This window comes from Apis mellifera, linkage group LG2 (assembly GCF_003254395.2).
Source record: "Apis mellifera strain DH4 linkage group LG2, Amel_HAv3.1, whole genome shotgun sequence".
NCBI lineage: Eukaryota > Metazoa > Arthropoda > Insecta > Hymenoptera > Apidae > Apis > Apis mellifera.
Window position 1 is genome coordinate 13,235,175 of NC_037639.1, and position 20,125 is coordinate 13,255,299.

Genomic DNA, 20,125 nt, shown 5'->3' on the forward strand with positions numbered 1-20,125 from the left:
AAAAGGTGAAGATTGGTTCACTCACCGTTCAGCAGGATGACGAAGATCCAAAGAAACGGAAGAGCCGGAGCCACGTGGCGTGGGGAATTGGCGAGCAGACAGGGGCTCATCCTGATCCACAGTCGATTCCGTTCCTCGCGTGCCGCGGTCATCGAGCCTCGAAGAAGGGGGTAGATGCTCGCGGATGGAAACTCTACCACCGTCCACTCGGGCCCTCCACGCAAGGATCGACTTCCTTTCTCTCTCTCTCTCCCTTTTCCTTCCTCCCTCTCTTTCTCTCTCTCTCTCTCTCTATACGATGTTCCTTTCGATGTTCAATCCTTATCCGTCCAACACACCAGATCTGCGCCTCTTCCTCGCACGAAATCCTGTCTCTCAAGGCACTCGCCGCGCCGGGCGCCAGTGAGAGACTGTTCGACTTTCGTGGCGCGCGACAGGTTCCCGCGGCGATTCGTGGCTCGTGCGCAGTCGGTCGTCCTCGGCCATCCTCGGCCTCGCTCGACCCACACTCGAGCCATCCTGCGCTCTCGCGATCCCGCGGCCGCACCACTACTCGCCCGCTCTCTGCACCTACGCCCCGCCACAGGCCTAAGTGCCGCTCGCGAGTATCCCGTGCCACGGGGGAAGGGAGGGGAGGTTACGAGAAGTTCCGACCGCAGCTCAGGCTGCGCACCAGGGAACCACCACCTCACCCACCTTCCTTCTCCTCTTTCCTTCCGTACGCGCGTCCGTGTGATCCGGCTACAACTCCTCCCTCGTCGCATCCTTATTCAGCGAACACCGTCCGTCCATCCAGCCTCGACCACCGCCGATCCGTGTACTGCTGCGTGTCCAGTCTGAACCGCCGTATGGTATCGTTCGTTGCCCAGTCCTCGCATCGAGCATCCACCCTCGAACAACGCGGGTACTTGTTACCTCGTAACACCTTGCCACCGTGTCACCGAATTAAATAATAGAGAGCGCCGTTTACGTCGCCCATTAACCCCCATTTAAACAATTCTATTCCGTTTCTTTGAGCGGACGGAGTTTGGATGCTCGTCGGAGACGTATTCTTATCAAAAAAAAAAAGAAAAAAGATTTTATATAGATTTATAGAAAATAGGTATACGATAAAACGAGGTGGAAAGTAATAAAGCTAGGATAATCAGAGAGAGAGAGAGGAGGGGAGGGGGATAAGTGATATTATTATTCGAGTTTAAATTCTCTAACGAGAGAAAGAAGCCGTAGAATTTCACGTGAAATGTTCGATCTATCGGCAAAACGCGATAATGATTTTCCCCTTTAATTAAAATACATTCCATTTAACGTTGTATAAATATTTCTTATTAATTCCGGCATAACGGGTATAATCGCGAAATATTAAATATTACCGTATCGATAATCGTTGCACGTGATACATACGTTTGGCCGACGATGGCGATCGTTAAATCGGGATGGGAATTAGATTTCAACGGCGTGAATTATTTTCCAAGATTTCAACCGGCTTTTCAAATGTCAGAAGCAAAGGTGAGCTCGACAATCGACAACGAGCGGCCACGGCACAGCGTCAAAGAGCGATACGAACACGTTGTTCCATGTGCTATTGGCGCAGCCATAGGCACGAAATTAAATAGCGATGCTGAGCGCGATCGGCCCGCTTTCGATCAACCCGAGCTTCATCTTCCGTTTCTTCGAATTCCCATTCGCAACCGTGTTCGATGCGCGTTTTTTTTTCTTTTTTTTTTTTTTTTTTGAAAAATTACCCAAGTTCTAACCATGCGTGAACACAGCAGCGGAAACGCTGGGGAGCAAAAAAAAAAAAAAAAAAAAAACGTGCGTTTCATCTTCGACCGATTCGAAGTATCGAATGAAACATTATACACGATTTAACGTATTTCGCGATTATAAACCGTGCATCTGCATCTGCGAGGGCGATACTGATAACGATACGTAAAAAAAAAACAAATTCGATAAAGCGAATAACGAGATCGATAAAAAACAATTGCGCGATGACTTCAAACAATTGGTTACAATTCGTCGCGATACGCTATTTTTCTTTATTAAAACATGTATAAAGTCAATTGGAATACGTCACAGAATGAAAGTACTATCGCATCGATCGATAAAAAAAACAATAGTATAGATAAATATAAAAAATACACTATAAAAATTTCCACCTTTTGAGCTATTTTTTTCCTGAAAACGATCTTTGATAAAAAAACAGTTTGGTAAAAGGTATTTAATAACTGATACAGCGCAACGATTAAATAATCATACGGCATGCGAGATAAACCTCTCTTTCCGACATTTCGCTTTTACATCTATTTTCGAGCTACGTGATAAATTATCGATACTTACTTGACTTTTGATATTATCACGCAAACTTTTCCGTTGTTATATGGTAATTAAGCCAGGAGAAAAAAGAAGTACAATATCATTGACTGCGAACGCATCTGAAAAATAGCAAAAATATAATGTATAAAGCGTGCGTGTAATACGCATTTAAATAAAATTTTCTAACTTTTAATCCATTATTTAAAAACGAAACAGCCAAAGAACTATAAAAGAACTTTTCGTCGATTCTCTCCTCTTCGATTGTCGAGAGGAGAGGCAGGTTTAGAGCACCTTTTTTACGAAGAGAAAGAAACATCGATGAACATCTAGCAAAACGATTTCAAAAGCTATCGTCTGATTCGCAAAACAACAACAGCCGCTATTATACGAATAGATTGGCGAGCAGTTTTTATTGGAAACTGATACGTCGAGCGGCTTTTTGTTGAAACGAAATCCATTGACGCGGACTTGAGAAGCGGCCAGCCATGCAAATTATTTGGAAACTGTACGCGTAACAAGAACACACGTATCCGGGGGATCATTTGCGGCCAATCCCCTCCCCTCGTACCACGATCACCTTGTTTCCTGCTATTATTTGTTACGAGCGATCAGCGAAGGAACGCCGCGTGTAACCACCACGTGATATGTCGAAAGTAACAGATTCTCGTCAGCTAACATTTTGCGGTAAATTAATGTCAAGGAATGATAATGATTAATTGATCCGTTCGATGATATATCGTTGTTCGCGATTCTTGTAAATTAAAAAAAAAACAAGCGAAGAACGGATAAATAAAGTGTGATTACATTCTCGATAAAAATTGGAACGATCGATGAAATTTCTCGAGAGTTTCGTAATTGAATGTAGAATTCGATAAATCATTATTAAGATTAAATAAAAAGAAAAATTGATAATGGAGATTGAGAAAAACTTGGATTTGACTTGTGTTAAAAGTTAAGAAACTGTCTTGGAATCTTTTCCACTGTTCCCTCAATCCATAATATATTACGTTAATCTATTTATGAATATTTTTATATTCAATTACATGCTGAAAACAACGTTATGCATAATTTAATGTTAAGTTTATTCTTGCTTCATATATATTAATGGCGCATTAAAATATACGTAATCTTTCATATTTACCGCTCAATAACCACTTCAGCGTGAATTTCGTCAAATAACGATATAATTTAATAATAGCGCAATGTTCAATACATTCAAAATACATTAAAACGATATAATACATTTTTATCGATATTATCACACTTTTTAAAAAATATATATATATATATATACACATATAGATATTCGTTATTCGTTATGAATCTTTCGAAAATGATTTAAATGATTTGTAAAGTAATGAAGTTTTTTAAATATTAATTCCATTCGAATGTTTAAAAATTATTCAGAATTATAACACCAACGTTAACTTAAAATCATGTTAAGGCATTAAAAAATTCTTCCAAAAGAATTGAAGAGATTGTACGAGATAATTATATAAGTATTGTAATTACTATAATGCAAAACGATGTTTTGAATAAAAAGCCACTTTCTTCATATATTGTATTATCAAACGCGTATAATAATTTACATGATAATAATATTGTTAATATATTTTAATTTTAATAATATTTCCTAATTATCTTACTTTTGAATATCATTGACAAAATAGATGTAAACGCATGTACGAAGATAAGTGTTTATAACCTCTACAATTTTTAGCGTAATAAATTCTTTTGCTTGGCATCGGTGTATATATATATATCGATGTATATTGGAAAAAACAAAAATAGAAGAAAATTTAAATTTGAGAGATTATTCCTTGAGAAAGAGTGTCGCGTAATTAAAAATATATACATACATATATTATATAAATCTGCATATATAATATATAATTTCTAACTATTTCACATAAAAAAAGTAAAACTTATCTTTATTAAATAAATTTAATGATGCACTCATAATATACAATCTTTAATATAAATATTAAAATAAAAAAAACTATGAAACTACAAAATAACGTGAAGTGTTCTTTATTGAACTCTTTATAAAATTTACCATCTAATTAGTAGACAAAGAGAAGAAATAATGGAAGAAAGACATAGATAGAGTAAAAATATTGAAACTAGCGCCATCTTCAGAATATCTCAATAGGATATACAAAAGGATAGAAGATATTGAGAGAAGGATAAAAATGCGATAAAAATAGATGATCAGCACCATCTCTTGAGTATCAAAAATACCTCTTTAAAATATAAGAATAAAAACTGAAGATCAGTGCCATCTATGGAATTTTAAAGACTTTTCTTCAAATATTTTTTAATAAAATAAAATTTTTAAAAAATAAGAAATTTCAATAAATAAAATTGGGAAAAGTTATAAAACTATAAAATTTCCGTATATTTCAATTTTTTAATAAAATAATATAAAAGAAAAAAAATAATTGTTAAATAAATATTAAGGAATAGACAAAACACACAGAATTATACGAAAGAAATAAAAGAAATATATAAGAAATATTTTTAGCTTTGGGCTTTCGAATATAAAATAAAAATAAATGGAAATAATAACACGAATTGAACGTACAAATAACGCAATTAGATAAGAAATATATGTATATGTGAGAATATGTATATGTGAGAATATATGTGTAATTCGTATACATATGTACGAATTTATTATGATATTAATTATATCTAGTTATTTCTATTTCTATACAAATAAAAGAAATTTATAATTATGTTTTCATTAAAAAATAAAATCTTACCATATTTGCATAAAAATTATTGAATTATCTTCTAATTATCACGATATATACAAAATATTTTTCCATCCCGTGTTCGAAATTCCAATCAAACAATAATGTTCACAAAAACGTTTAATTCTGATATAATAATGATTAAACAAATACGTATTTAATTATTCAACACTTAATAATCAATAATTAAACTTAATAACCATAATATAATACAAATTATCAATAAAAATTGTATATATTTGAACCGTAAAAATCACCACACAATCCATCACCACAATTTTCAACTGTAGACTAATGTCATGCGCATTAGGATGCGCATTATGATGCGCATTGATTCGTCTCATTACTTCAGTTTTTTGATTGGGTAGATTTGCGCAATTAATTTATTTTAAATCCGTACAATAATTAAAGTACAGTATAACATATCATATTCCAATTGCAATCAACCAAAAAATTCAATTTAATTATTCTTTATAATGTTCATATTGAAATTTTTCTCAGTTTCAAAAAAAGATTAATAATAAGTTATGTAAAATCAAAATTTTTAAATAAATATATAGAATTAAACTAAAATAAAACAATAAACAAATCCAAAATCTTAGAAATATATAATATGTACTAATTGCAATTTCAGTTATTAGACAAATAAAAAAAAATACTTTAATAGTTAAAGAATTTTTAAATAAAATAAGAAATACATATTAATTAGATATTAATATATAAATAAAGAATAATTATGGTATAAATATTATGCAACAAATAAATAATATATCTCAAGCAAAAATATATATCTTAAAATGATAATTATTTAAAATTTCATACTATAATTTCAATTATCATTACAAATTATAGGGAGATTTATTTGACAATTCGATAAACCGAGTTTACAATATATCAAGCATGATGTAAAAGCGGATTTCCAATTTTCAAGAAAGATTATAAGAAATGTTTTCATGTATCAAACATAATATAGATAAAAGATAAAGACAAATATAATGAAAATAGCATAAATAAATATATTTTATTAAATATATATATATATTTAATAAAAAGATAATTAGAACTTATTCTAAATAAATCTATTTTTATGAAAAAAAAAAAAGTATTACTTGATGTAAATGAAAGTCATCGATAATAATTCCCAAATTTCTATGATACGAAAAAACATTGAATATAATCACGTCCATTTTATATCTTACCTTATACTTTGTATTTTTTACATTCAAGAGATGGCATTGATAGTCAATTCTTATTCTATCTTTTCCTTCTATTTGCTATCCTTTCTATATTTATTTCATTTGCGACATTCTGAAGATGGCGCTAATATTTCCCATATTTTTACTTTAGCTTTCACTATTTCACTATTCTTTCACTATTCTATTTCTTTTTTGTTTATGCTTATTTTTAATACGTGATCATAAACATTGTATATACTTTCATTATTTTTATTTCAAAATTACTAAATGTTTCAATTTTTAATGTAAAATCAAATTAAAATCAAATTAAAATTTGTTTAATAATAATTTATATAAATATAATTGAAATAAATATAAATCTTATATTTTTTTGTAATTTTAATATTGATTTAAATTTAATTACAATTGCTATTTTTCTTAACATTGTTATCTTACTTTGAATCGAATTAATAACATTGAAAATGAAAAAATCTTGATTTTCTTAACACAGAAGAAAAAATATATTGAATATCTTTTTCTTGCCTTATGGTTATGGAATTCCTTTCAATAATTTACATAAAAAATTAAATATAAAAGAAAGAAGATAAAGAAAAAGTATAAATCTTTTTAAAAATAAAAATATTAATAAAATAAAAGTTTTTTTTCTTTATCATAAATATACTATGAAACTTACCAATCATATACAAGAATAACTAATAATTAAATTATTATATTATCCTCAATTATTATAATTTATGATCAACTAATATGATTATAACAGTATTATAAATATATACAAAATGTCTAAGTATGAAGATTTAATACAAGCTATTGCATGCTTGAGTAAAAATATTTATAATTTTCCAATTGGAGCAGTTTCTATAGAAGATTTTAAACCAATTGAAGAAAAAATTAGAACTACTCGAGAGTCATTGAAACATTTAAATGCCAAATTATTATTACTTAAAGCACAGAATGAATACAGTATGTTATAAAAGTATTATATATAAAACAAATTATGATTATATAAATATTTTTCAATATGATTTTAGAAAGAAATGAAGATTCGGAAGAAGATACAGAAAATATAGTAACAAATTTACATGAAGCAACAGCAAATTCTCTTATAAATAATGCAGCAATTAAATTATGTTTGCATTCTTATGGTATACAAGCTATTCTAACAGGTGAAGAAGGTGATCATGATATGCAAAAGTATGAAAAGTCAAATAATTTAAGTCTTAAAATTTTAGAAAAAAAAAAAATATTTAATAGTTTTAATATCTTTTCAGAAAAATTTATGCATGTATGTGTAAACTTTTTGTTTTGAACGATAATATTTTGTCTATAGAAAAAGAAATAGAAAATGCATTAAAAAAGCAATTAGAGTTAAAAATTCAATGTCGAAATGCACTATTTGAATATAAAGATTTTCTAAAGGAACAGGAGGAATTACGCAACAAAAGATTAGAAGAAACAAATCCTCAGCATGCAATGTAAGTATATCTGTGCAACAAAATATATCAGTAAAATTTTAACTTATATTCTGTTCAATTTTTTTTAGTAACAAAGAAAGAATAAATAAAACAATAGAAAAAATTAATATGATGAAAAAATTAATCGTAAATTTTATTGCTGCCTCAAGTCATATGTTAAATGAACCATTTTACGTACAAATGCTAGAAGATCATAGAGAATTAGTTAATTTTGAAACAATTTTAAAAATTTCTCAAAATTCAGAAATTACAAATGAAAATAGCTAAGTATATAAAAGAAAACATTATAAATGACATTCTATTCTTTATTACTTTTGTACTTTAACTTGTACTATGTTTTTAATGGAACAATTTTATGTAAATTTTAAATAAAATATATTATGTAATATTTTGAAATAATAACTTTTTTAACTATTATTGAATACAAGTCCTTTAAAAATATAATTTTATATCACCAACTGATAATTTCACATAATAACAATATGAAATTTTAATTTTTTTGAAATATTTTTTTATATAAGGATAAAAAAATTTTAAGTACATCACATATTTTTTCCCCTATAGAAAAAATGTATACGTATATATATATGAGAAGATTCTTAAAACAAAATAAAAAACTTAAAAGTTAGATGTTTATTCTCTCTATTTACCGCATATTAATATAACTTGAAGCTTTGGAAACATTTTCTTTTTCTACAATATACGTTGAAAAAGAAGATAAAATATACTCGAAATGTATATTCGAGTTGTCAAATTATGTAAAGATAAAAAGAAATCGTACAAGAAATTTAATAAGAATTTTTTCGTTTGACTAAGTGCGCAGGCACAACGCTTATTTACAGGAAAAAATTTTCGCGCATTTTCAATATCTTTTTCAAATTCTATTAAAGCGGTTTTTATCAGACGGTTTTATGCATATATGTATATGTATATATATATATATATATATGTATATATATATGTATGTATGTATACATGTATACATGTATACATACATATATATATTAATCGATAAATAACAATTCGTAAGCCAATGATTACGAATTGAAAGATAGGATTTCAATCACAGCTTACAAGTACGATAGAAATGTATTATATAGGGGAGAGAGGTGCACATTTGCTGACATAATCGATAAAAACATGATTTCATTTCGTAAATTACATTGTCATTTTATATTAAGTGAATATAACGCGTTAAATTTTTATGGTCCGGTGTGTCTTTCAGTCTCGTATTTCTCACCATTAGGATGCAAACCGCTCTCCACCCTTTATTTTCTTACACGCTTGCTAGCGTAAACACAGAATCCATTGGAATAGTATTCAAACAATTTAATTTCTATGTACATTAATCTTCTTTTTTTTTTTTTTTTTCTTTAATAGATTATTAATTTCGTAAGTGGAAAGAAAACGAATCCACTAATATAATAACAAAAGCATGATAAAAGTGAACAATGTCGTTTCATTAATACAATAGAATATCCTCGCTCCGACATCTTTGTGTTTGTAGACATGTATGAAATGGACAAAATATTTCGAAGCATCTTCGATATTTTTAAATTGTCTATAAATTAGCGAATGGAATAATAATTATTAGTGATTTCATACTCCTTCATCCAATTTCGTCACAAAGAACACATCCACTTCTCACTGGCATCATTAAGATTACATGGTAATAAAATTAATCGATCGCTGCCGTTGCGAGACAGTGGTATTTACTGTAACATACAGCTTATTAATCGTGATTATTGATATTGATATTATTTATGCATATATATATATATACATATATATATGTATATATATATCTTGAAGCTGATACATCTCCCAACATGTGACATTTCTTCACATAACTTTTCATGTTTCAGTGTGCGTACTTCTATATCCATTCCAATAATTTCTATTTACAAAAATTAATCGTCGCCCGATTTGTTTTTATTTTTCATAGCATAACGTCTCCTCACTATATCGATAAACTTCTCAAATTTTTATAACATCATCGATCACACTTATCACATGAGCATACTATCATTATGCACATGAGCTGCCAATTCCATACAAATGGCGAATAATCATTGAACACAAACTATAAAATGCTTCAGCAATGAATACATAGAAAAACGAATAATAATTAAAATGTACATTAATCGTATATTATCAGATCACGTTCGCTGAATAAAATAAATCGCATGAATAATTTACTAAAAAAAAAAAAAAAAGTGCGAGTTAATAATACATTTAATGCATTTTTAATAAATGTTGTAGACATTTCAATGCAAAACAATTAAAAAACAAATCGGAATTACTTTAATAATAAATTGGAAATAGAATAACGAAGAAAGATTCCATTCTTAGAATGCATGCAAAAAATAACCAGGATTAAATAAATAACTGATAAACAAATATATAATTATAATTAATATAAAAAAAGAAAAGAGATATCGAGTAAAATTTTTCAAAATATACATAATAAAAATACTTAATTTCGCTTTGTAATGGCTATAAAATAATCGATTGAAAAAAAAAAAAAAACGCAATGGAAAGCACGTATTTTCTATGCATCATTTTGCAATCAAATCTTACATGAACGCATATTGTTTTTTCTAATTGAGAAAAGAATAATACGTCGCGTATTATTGCAATTCATTAAAAACGAGGAAATGAAAGACATATACGTATATTGATCTTGATCCGAACTATTCGCACCAATTTATAAATATACAAATGTAATCACTTTCAAACTCGATCATTCTTTCGGTAAAGAACGATAAAATTTTTTTCATTAGAACAAGATTAACAACCTTTTTATATATGAATGAATAAAGAAAAAAAAAAAGATCGTCGCGAAAAAGGGACATATAGTACATATCCTGAATAACATAGGGAAACATTTTTCTTGTTCGTTCACAACCATACTTAACCAGCAGTCAGTCGTGTTGTATTAAAACTGGTGACGCATGAAAAATCGACTAAAAAAAACTACAAACTAAATTGCAACATAGTTGCAGCATAATCGTGCCAACGATATGTGGCAGGATAGCCATATAAATACGGAGGCTCTCGTTCTCATTCACGCATTTTTGACTTGCTTTCACTCTCTTCCATACATTCTCATTGTCATTCTTCTTCTTTCTTTCCCTTTCTCTCTCTCTCTCCCTTTCTCTCTATCTTCTTTCATAAAGATATTGTTAATTAATTTTGGAATTCATTATTAATGTATATTCTAATTACGAAATTTGGTATATGTGCATATGTTGTATGTGTATTTTGTGGTATAAATATATGTTCCATCAAGAGATCATAATTACAAATGATACTATTGACAAAAAGTAAGGAAACATAAGAAACATCAGTCCCTTAGCATTCGAATAACACGAAGATTCGTTCTCTTTCCACGTAAAAGCATACACACCGAAGGACAACAAGATGTCCTTCCACTTCTTTCTATATTCTATCTCTTTAGCTCTGTCACTCCTCTTTTCTTCGTTTCTTTTTTTCTCTCGATCACACATTTCAGCGGCCATTCTCTCCTCATAGCACATCGCATTCGCACACTCTTTCTCTGTATACAAATGTAACGTCTGATTGTTCGACGTTTACTTGCGCAAGCAAGTTTTATAAAAGGAACAATACTCTTGCATATTTAGTGGGAAGATACAGATAATAACGAGAGAGGAAATCTACAAAGTTAATGGGTTTAGTTCTCATCTCCATTTAAGCGTATTACTTCAAGACATCCGACGGTCAATAACAACATGATACATTCAGATGTGAAGAAGCTAGCGGCATAATGCTTTCTTAATATTTTCTCTTTTTTTTTTCTTTTTTTTTTTTTTCTTTCTTTCTTTCTTTTTACACAAATCATGATACACTCTCTCTTTTAATCCTGCTCTTTCTTTCTCGCTCTTTCGCTCTCGTTCGCTCTAAGTACATCGAACGTCTCGTCGTCGGATGTGCTTGGCCATCGTTAAATATTGAAACGTGTACGGGCACTCACGGTACACTAACACGGTACATCATTATGGCTCGGCAGTGGTACGCAATCGTTGGCCAGACTAGTAGAAGTTCGGACCTTCGGACACGATAATCTTAGTATTCGCCATCTTCACGCGGAGATAAGTGACAATTTGTCAATTATATTGCCTCTTAATATATTCCTGCAAGAAGAAAAACATCTATGCTAACTAGCCGATTAAACTCTCTTCTTCGGTCAATCGATTGCGTTTTGTTACAAATTTGTGTGGTCCTAAATCAAGTACTTTTCTAATAAATAAAATTTTTCTCCGAGAGAAAATTTGTATATCATCGATCACGTTACGTTACGTCTAATTTATCCTTTCTTTTTATTTTCTATATCAACCAATGGATTATCTAATGACTTTACCTCGATAGTTTTTCTCTTCTGTTATCATTATTATCTTTATTTCTCTTTTTTATTAATTTACTTATATATCGTTATATGTATTTACTTTCATATCTTGGTAATCTTTTATATATCTTTTATATAACGAACAGTATTTGTAATATTTATAGATAAGTAAGTAATTTTTAGAAAATCTATTCTTTCTTATTTTTTTTTTTTTTTCTTATTCTTTCTATAGCTTCATTTTCATATACGAATAGCAAAGGATAAAAGGACGTTTTTTTTTTTTTTTTAACAATGCATCTTTTTTGAAAACGTTTCGACAATTTTCAAAGATTTAATATCTACACATCTTATATGTTACAATATGTCGGAAAATATATCGATCAATTTCATAGATATAATAAGAACTTGAGATTAAATGTACTCCAATCTTTTTATTATTGATCAGTCTGCAAATAAACGAACAATACAAATTTTTCCGCAACAACAAGTTTGTTCTAATAAAAATAAATTCATTTAAAACATATATAACTTATTTTAACGAATCGTATTGCAAATTTGTAACAAAACTATATTATTAACATATTAAATATTCTTACTTGCTCGTTTAATCGGCAAGGCTGATAAGATTCTTTTCTCCTTCGTCTTCGCGCGCTTTTTTCACTTCATTTAAGTATCTCTTCACTGCTTGGATGAATTTTCAAAAACATCCACGAGGATTTCAAATATATCACGTCGCAACGCTCTTCTTCTTGTTAACTTCGTGGAACAAACATATTAAATAAGCCCTGAACAAAGTTCTCCCCAAGTGCACAATATTCTATATCTATGTCACGTACATTTTTTATATTGTTTTTTTTATTTACTTATTTATTTGTTTTGTTTTATTTTTTTTTTTTACTTTTTTTTATTTATTTATTTATTTTTTTTTTTTTTTGGTTTAAATTCAATATCGTTCGCGTCGATCTAGCAAACAACGATTCGTTCCAAGGAAATTCCGTTTCATAGAGTTAAACAGAGACGGTAAAAGTTCTTTTTATTGCTTTAAAATCAAATCTATATTGATGTATATTCAATTACAAGCATACTTTGGTTCTCTTTTTTCGTTACAATTCTAATAATTATCTTTTTTTTTTTTTTCAACACACGTGTTTCAAGAATAAAAAAGTTTGTCCGAAATGAACGGATCCTTTTATAGGTGATAAGATACGATTCAAGAAAGTTTCCCGAATCTTCGTGTTTTGATAGAACACGGATCAATTATATCGAAATACATATGTGTGTGTATAATATGTTGATCTACGTTCTATTCAATTTTCATGGTAGATATGAGAATCTACAGACGAAAATTTTTAATTTCTCTTTTTATTTGTTTTTCGATATGTAATGTAAAATGTAATTTGTATTGATTCCTGCGACGTATAAGCTTTTATTACATAATGAATTGATGGAAGGCATGAAACCGAAATCGGACAATTTAGAATTTGCGATCGTATTACTCTCCCCACTTTAGAATGTATATATATATATATATTATTTTTTTTTTTTTTTTTTTTTACGAAGCTTGTTTTAAATGATATGCGATTAACTGAAATATTCGATACAAAGTATGAGCAGCTTCGTAGCAAAATACGTAATTTCTTGATATTGTATTTTATGTACAGTAGGTATAAGGATTTCATATATAATCGTGTACTTATATAGAATAACAACAGGCAGTGTAGGCGTAAAATAAAAATTAGTTAAAAACTTTGTTAACTAAAACGCGATAACGTGCAATTTAGCACGAATCTGCTGCTATCTACTAGATAGCGTTAATACTGTTATACTTCGTGTATCGTACAAAATAAATGGGTAATTTTTCATTTCAGACGGGAAATATTGGTTGGATAATTAATGAGGATGACGACGAGAGAGAGAGAGAGAGAGAGAGAAAAAAATATTCGGAAATTTCGAGAACAAGAAAGAAGTGTAAAAAATACGTGAATTACATTGATTGAATACATGAGTTACAGTTGATTCGACTCGATCGATTTATTTCTCGTAGTCATTGGAAAGGAAGAAAAAACAAAGGAAAGGCAACTTACACGATCACGAGTTTGAAGAACGCCGCTGTATCTAAACGCGTTTGAGAACTGATCGGAGTTTAAACAGTCGCGAACGCGTTGAAAACGTTCGTTTCAGTTTCATGCCTTTCCAGTCGATCAGACTTCATAAATGTTTTGTTTATAAACTTCGATACAAGCAGGAGTACGCTACGCTCGTTATCCGGGACTTTGAGAGTAAAATGAGATCTTCAGCTTCAATTCATTTACGATTTAATACACGTATATGCGTAACACGTATTTCGCAATGATGACGTGTTGAAAAGCGCGCCACCGCGGGACAAGATGAGAGGCACAAACACGTTCTTTTCACCATCCGTACGTCAATTCCTTACATATGCGTGTTACCGGTAGGTAGACCAATTTGCCGGTTAATTAAACGGTCGGGGCCAACGGCTCGACTGTGTTCAGTCAGTAAGTTTGCAATATATTCGCTATACATCGACATTGATTGACAAACGATGTTCTTCCTTTTTCGTTTGAACGATGATCGTACACGAAATGACGATGATAATCCATAAACGATGATGATAATAATAATAATAATAAAATAATATAGCAATAATATAATATTATAATAGTGATCGTAATAATAATCGTAAGAAGAAAAAGAAGAAGAGCAAAGTTAATCGTGATAATAATAATGATAATAATAATAGTAATAATAATAGCGGTAATAATGATGGCTGTGGTTTAATTCGATAACGACGGAGGCGTGACATCGCGACGATGATGTGCAGCACCGAATCTTGAGAAGCGGATCGACTTCCGGCACGTAGTAGCAAGGTAACGGCCCTCCCCTATATTGCGGATCGGCTGCAGCTTTTCTTGTCCATGGTCCTTTCACGCACTGCCGCAACAACAATTCATCCGAAAAAAAAAAAAAAGAAACTTCATCTGCACTTCTGCGTTACACGCGCACTGTATTGTCCCCCCCAAGACTGACGATAACAGACAGTCACTTTTGTCTTCCAGTTTTCTTCTTCTTCCGTTTGAAGAAACAACAGCATCTGCAAATAAACCAAACACTAATAGGACTTAGAGTCGTCTTCTTTTCATCGTTTTATTCTATGACACCAACATGCAGTATACGACATAAGGCATTCCAAAGCGGCGACAAATCGAATTTGTTTTCTCAAACCAATTTGCTAGTGAGAGAGCTAGAAATATTGTCCCAGACCAACGATCGACACATGACTCACTTGTTAAATAAAACATAATATAAAAAGAAAACAAGGAGTTGAGAAGTGATGATTCTGAAGGTTATAATCATGTTTCGCTGTTTGATTAGTGTTTGATTAGTGTTTGAATGAAATCGTGTCATCCTCTTCTTCTAATCTTTTACAAATTTTTTTCTATTACGTAACGATATAAGAATTATTATAAATAGATAGAAAAAAAAAACAAAAGAATATTTTAAACAACAAAATAATACGAATATGTATAATATAATTAGATTAGATAATTAGTAAATATTATATTTTTTCTTTATGTTGTATAAAAGAAAATTCTTTAATGGCCACTTGTGCTGGGATAATAAATTTAATTCAGGGATCGATCTAGGATCATCAGTAGGCGTAGGAAGGCAAGAACTTCGGCGTAGGATTTTTCCGCATCCACGACAATGCTTTTTTGTCGGCAAACATTTCTTTCTGAAATAGGACAGATAGGGCGGTTAACATATATCATGCAAAGGATACGAGATTAAAGTTATACGATGAGACAAGGATGTGACTTTGCTAATTTTTATCTACAATATTAGTGTATCGTTTTTTTGTAACGATAGCTTCTTCTTTTTCTTTTTTCTTTTTTTTTTTTTTTTTCTCTAAATCTTTAATACGTCACGTATGCATGCATTAGTCACATAAATATTATTGGTTCAATTATAATTTATTTCTCACTTATCAAGAATTCGCAATCTACTAGTAGTTATATAAGAAAAAAAAAAAAAAAAAAAAGGGAAATGTATAACAAACGCAATACTAACTTCGTTTCGTCGACCATGTCTACTTCTTGAGGCGCAGTAATTGGCGTATTAGAATGTCCTGCTGTAGGATCATCATTGGCTAGTTCTCCATTCGTCGAAGATACCACCTAAATACAATAACAAAACATATTATCCAAAAGATTCTGAATAAATAAAAAATATATTTAATTGTGTAGTATAATAAGGACATAAAAGCTAATATTCAATTGAAATTTCAAAAAGTAATGTTTCATGATTTACAACAATACTGTGAATTCAAAATATAACACGTATATATATATATATATATATATATGTAAGAAAAAAAAAAAAATATTGTACTGAACTAATTACATAAAATACGTGATATCTGTTTATGTACACGTGTATAAAACCTCTACTTTAGAGGACCAAGCCCATAATTTACGTGAAACAAGCGGCACTTTATATTCATAAGGCGTTGTTAATACAAACGAAGTGAAACTCTAAAAACATGGTACGGCTAATCAACTTGGTTAACAAGTTACTCTTCAAAAATCGCGGGTATTATTTTGTCGAACTTTGGACAAACATTGGAATAATAAAGAATGAAGACCAAAAAAAGAAAAAAAAGGGGGAAAAAAAAAAACAAGAGGTATAAGGCTCGATTATGGAAAATACATGAAATAGACTGTATTAGTGAAATAGTAATAATTGATTATAGAAGTGAATCGATCAACGAAACAAACGTTCGCATGCTGCAACAAACCAATTTGCAAATAGATTTCTAACTGACCATAATCCGGCGTTGCTTTGTCTAGAAATAGAGCGAACGGTTTACTTCGTGGACGCGTCTGCACGTCATCTTCTTGGGCTAAGAAAATGGAGGGGGGAGGGGGACCAAGGGAACAAATGGATAACGCGGACAGAGGCGCACTGTCTCTTCCTATTTAAACATAAACTTGCACTTAAACTTTATCCGACGAATCGAAATGAAATTACAAACACAAAACTCTTTTTCTTTTAATCATAGAATACAATAATAGTAATTAAAAAATAAAAATACTTTCTTTTGTTTTTTAAAAAACATTGATCAAACGTGGACAATTTACGATCGTAATATTAATTAATGTCGATTAATGTTTATCGATAAAAACGAAATTTACAGATCGAATGAACAAAAGCATACGATAAAATGAAGAAAAAGAAGAAGAAGAAAAAAAGAGAGAGAACGAGATGTGATCTTTTTGGATAGATAAGTGAAATAAAAACGGATACAATGGACTGTACAAAGGATTTGGCCAAGGTCCACTCACCTGAACAGAACCGTGCCTATCAGCGGGTGTCAATGTACCACCAGCTCCTGATTGCTTCGCAGTATCTGTCCTCGAGGTTCCCACCCATTTACCGCCCCCGCCTCCCACCCCTGGTTCTGTCACATCCTAAAGGAATAAGCACTAAAGACCACTTTCCAACGGCAATGAAGAAAAAAAAAATTTTTAATACTACGGCGAATCTGCTTCCTAATATAAAAATTACGAATGACATTTGTTTTTTTTTTATCTTTGCTTATCTTTTATCTTTTTTTTTTTTTTATCTTGCTCAGCATGGTATAACTTTCTCGATCGTTCAACATTGAAGCGTTACGATACATACAAATGTATTAACAGATATACTCCGAGTGATATTAAATGATTTTCAATTTACTCGATATTTAAGAGCTACGCAACTACTAACTACTTCGTTCAACGTTTTCGTCAACGATAGAAACAACACTTGGGGAAGAATTGTCAATAAGGATTTTAAATACGATATCTTTCAAATCCTTTCTTCACACATGCGTTTTTTTTTTTTTTTTTTAAGATTCTGGAAAAGTAATTGGAATCGAAGCTCGATTAAACTTCGTCTTAATAAATAAATAAAAAAAAAAAAAAAAGGAAAAAATCGTTAAAACTTATGATTTTATTATATATCGGAAGAAAAGAAAAAAAAAAAAAAAGAGGTTTTATCTACACGATAACCGATCCTTGTATAGTATATACATTCGACTATACTCTTTCAAGTTTTATCCGGGATGTACACGATAAGATAATACATGCGTGAAGAAGTAAGATCAGGTTATTACAAAAATTTTGATGGCTTACGTAGTTGCCTTGTATTTCGATGTGAACCTCATCCATTGTGAGGGCAACATCTTCCTCAAAATCATCATATTCCTACACATCGTTGATTTCCGGTGTTTCGCAAAGGAACAAAATCGTATTTATGTAATTTGTTCTTTTTTTTCTCTCTGTCTCTTTTTCAAAAAAATAAAAAATTTGTCTCTCTTTCTCTCCGATCGAAAAATCCAAGTTTTTTTTCGCCCAAATTTTTTTCCAATTTTTATTAATTTTTATTATCTCAACAATTTGTCTCGATTTCCTTTCGACAACTCAATTTTCGTGAAAGTTGTTTGAAAAAAATATAGTGTATATATATCTATTCCGTTACCGATGAGGTGTATACTCATGCTGTTATTTCAAATAGCTAAGCTTCACACAATCATGCTCTTACTTTTTTTTTTGTTCAAAAGGAAAAAAAAAAGAGAAAAAAAAAAAAAAAAGAAAAAAAAAAGAAAATAGAAAATCGGTGTAAAATCATATACGTACTTTGTACGGATGCCGATCACGATTTGGAGATACGATAATCTCTTGTCCAGTCTGCAAGGATCCAACAGGTGTAGACTGAAAACGAAACACAAATATTACGTTACAAAAGAGCGTATTATTACCAGATGTGTATATATAGGATAGATGAATTTCAGTATAACATACTTGGAGACAGGAAAAGAACAATAATTGACATGGTAATATTCAACATTATTATTTCGTACACTGTTCTTCGTATTGGACAGAATAGAGCGTTCAAATCGAAATAAAAAAACCGGATTAATATCATGATTAATATCGTCTGCAAACAAAAAGCATCCCAATTAACCGATAAAAACATGCTGTACGATTCATTCACAAGCATGAAAGAATAATAATAATAATAATAATAATATAGAAGCGAAAATTACAGATTAGAAATCTAAACTGGATTTACTTGGATATTAGCGTTCTACTAAAAGTTTCAAAAGTTTTTCCCAACGTGGCAAAGGATATTTCCTGTTATTAAAATCCTATCCAAAGAATAATTTCACTACGAGTTTAAATTAAATAATTGGATATAAAGGCAAGAGGAAAGGAAAGAGGATACGCATGCACAAGTAAGTAAATACAACTCTTAAGCGTTTTTTACAGATGTAAAATCTTGATCAGAACGAGATACCGTGTCTCTCGAAGGATATAAGTAAATAAGAATTTTCACGCTCAATGAAATAAAAATCGTTTTCGACATAGTTCCATGCGCTTTAGCGACTTTTCTTCGAGCAAAAATAAAATAAAATAGCAAATCGCTTGTTTTTTTTTTATTTTTTCATAAATTATTTTGGCAACACAACGTTATTCTTTCGTTAACAAATAATTTCGATCAAATAGAATAGATATGTATATTCGAATATAACAGGTAATAGAAACGTGATCCTCGTGTACCGTTTATCACCCACCTTTTCGGATCTAGTTTTTCCAACGTGAGAGGGAGCAGCCATCTTCAGAATTCTAAGCTGGTCGAAGTTGTGTGGCTAGAGATACATTGGAGGCAGCATGCAAACGTTAAAAATTAGTGATATATGATTTTCACCAAAAATCTCGGAGGAACGACGTAGAGAAAGAATCCTCAGGACGACTTACTTACCCGTAAGAGACGATATCTCGAGGTATTTCTAAGTACACGACATTGCTAAAACAACTACTATGTGCGACGTAAAAAAAAAAAAAAAAAAAAAGAAAAGAAAAGAAAAAATTTCGACAAACGACACACGATTGAGAAAGATAATCGAAAAATGTCATTAATAAAAATCTTTTAATTTACATAATCTAATAAATAATGTAG

The 20,125-nt window shown here is 30.5% G+C and overlaps 3 protein-coding genes across 21 annotated transcripts in view; 1 reads left to right on the forward strand and 2 right to left on the reverse strand.

Moving 5' to 3' along the window:
- LOC408670 (Down syndrome cell adhesion molecule-like protein Dscam2) overlaps window positions 1-3,471 on the reverse strand; it is a 116,542-nt gene extending 113,071 nt beyond the window's left edge. For 4 of the 9 annotated variants that reach the window (XM_016910892.2, XM_006569015.3, XM_006569014.3 and 1 more), the window contains exons 1-2: window positions 2,338-2,491; window positions 26-1,051 (exon numbers count right to left, since the gene is read on the reverse strand). In XM_016910892.2, the coding sequence (XP_016766381.2) occupies window positions 26-152 (127 nt within the window). In that variant the 5' untranslated portion in view covers window positions 153-1,051; window positions 2,338-2,491. Of the gene's footprint in view, window positions 1-25; window positions 1,052-2,337 lie in introns of all 9 variants that reach the window. The other 5 variants (XM_006569017.3, XM_016910894.2, XM_006569018.3 and 2 more) reach the window with 4 other exon arrangements.
- A 3,195-nt stretch (window positions 3,472-6,666) lies between these two features.
- LOC100577606 lies at window positions 6,667-8,128 on the forward strand. The gene is made up of 4 exons (XM_003251251.4): window positions 6,667-7,228; window positions 7,297-7,459; window positions 7,537-7,740; window positions 7,809-8,128. Exons 1-4 carry the CDS (start codon window positions 7,045-7,047, stop codon window positions 8,005-8,007), a joined length of 750 nt encoding a protein of 249 aa, XP_003251299.1. The 5' UTR covers window positions 6,667-7,044; the 3' UTR covers window positions 8,008-8,128.
- Window positions 8,129-10,822: 2,694 nt separating this feature from the next.
- Window positions 10,823-20,125, reverse strand: part of LOC410831 (casein kinase I) — a 45,650-nt gene continuing 36,347 nt past the window's right edge. The window contains exons 7-12 of one of the 11 annotated variants that reach the window (XR_411318.3): window positions 19,740-19,814; window positions 18,802-18,876; window positions 17,470-17,595; window positions 16,196-16,302; window positions 12,703-15,236; window positions 10,823-11,894 (exon numbers count right to left, since the gene is read on the reverse strand). Coding sequence is in view for 10 of the 11 variants with exons in the window: in XM_016910873.2 (XP_016766362.2) it covers window positions 15,674-15,860; window positions 16,196-16,302; window positions 17,470-17,595; window positions 18,802-18,876; window positions 19,740-19,814 (570 nt within the window). In the remaining variant the exon portion in view is untranslated. Of the gene's footprint in view, window positions 15,237-15,670; window positions 15,861-16,195; window positions 16,303-17,469; window positions 17,596-18,297; window positions 18,370-18,801; window positions 18,877-19,739; window positions 19,815-20,125 lie in introns of those variants that run through there. The other 10 variants (XM_006569004.3, XM_006569003.3, XM_026439291.1 and 7 more) reach the window with 10 other exon arrangements.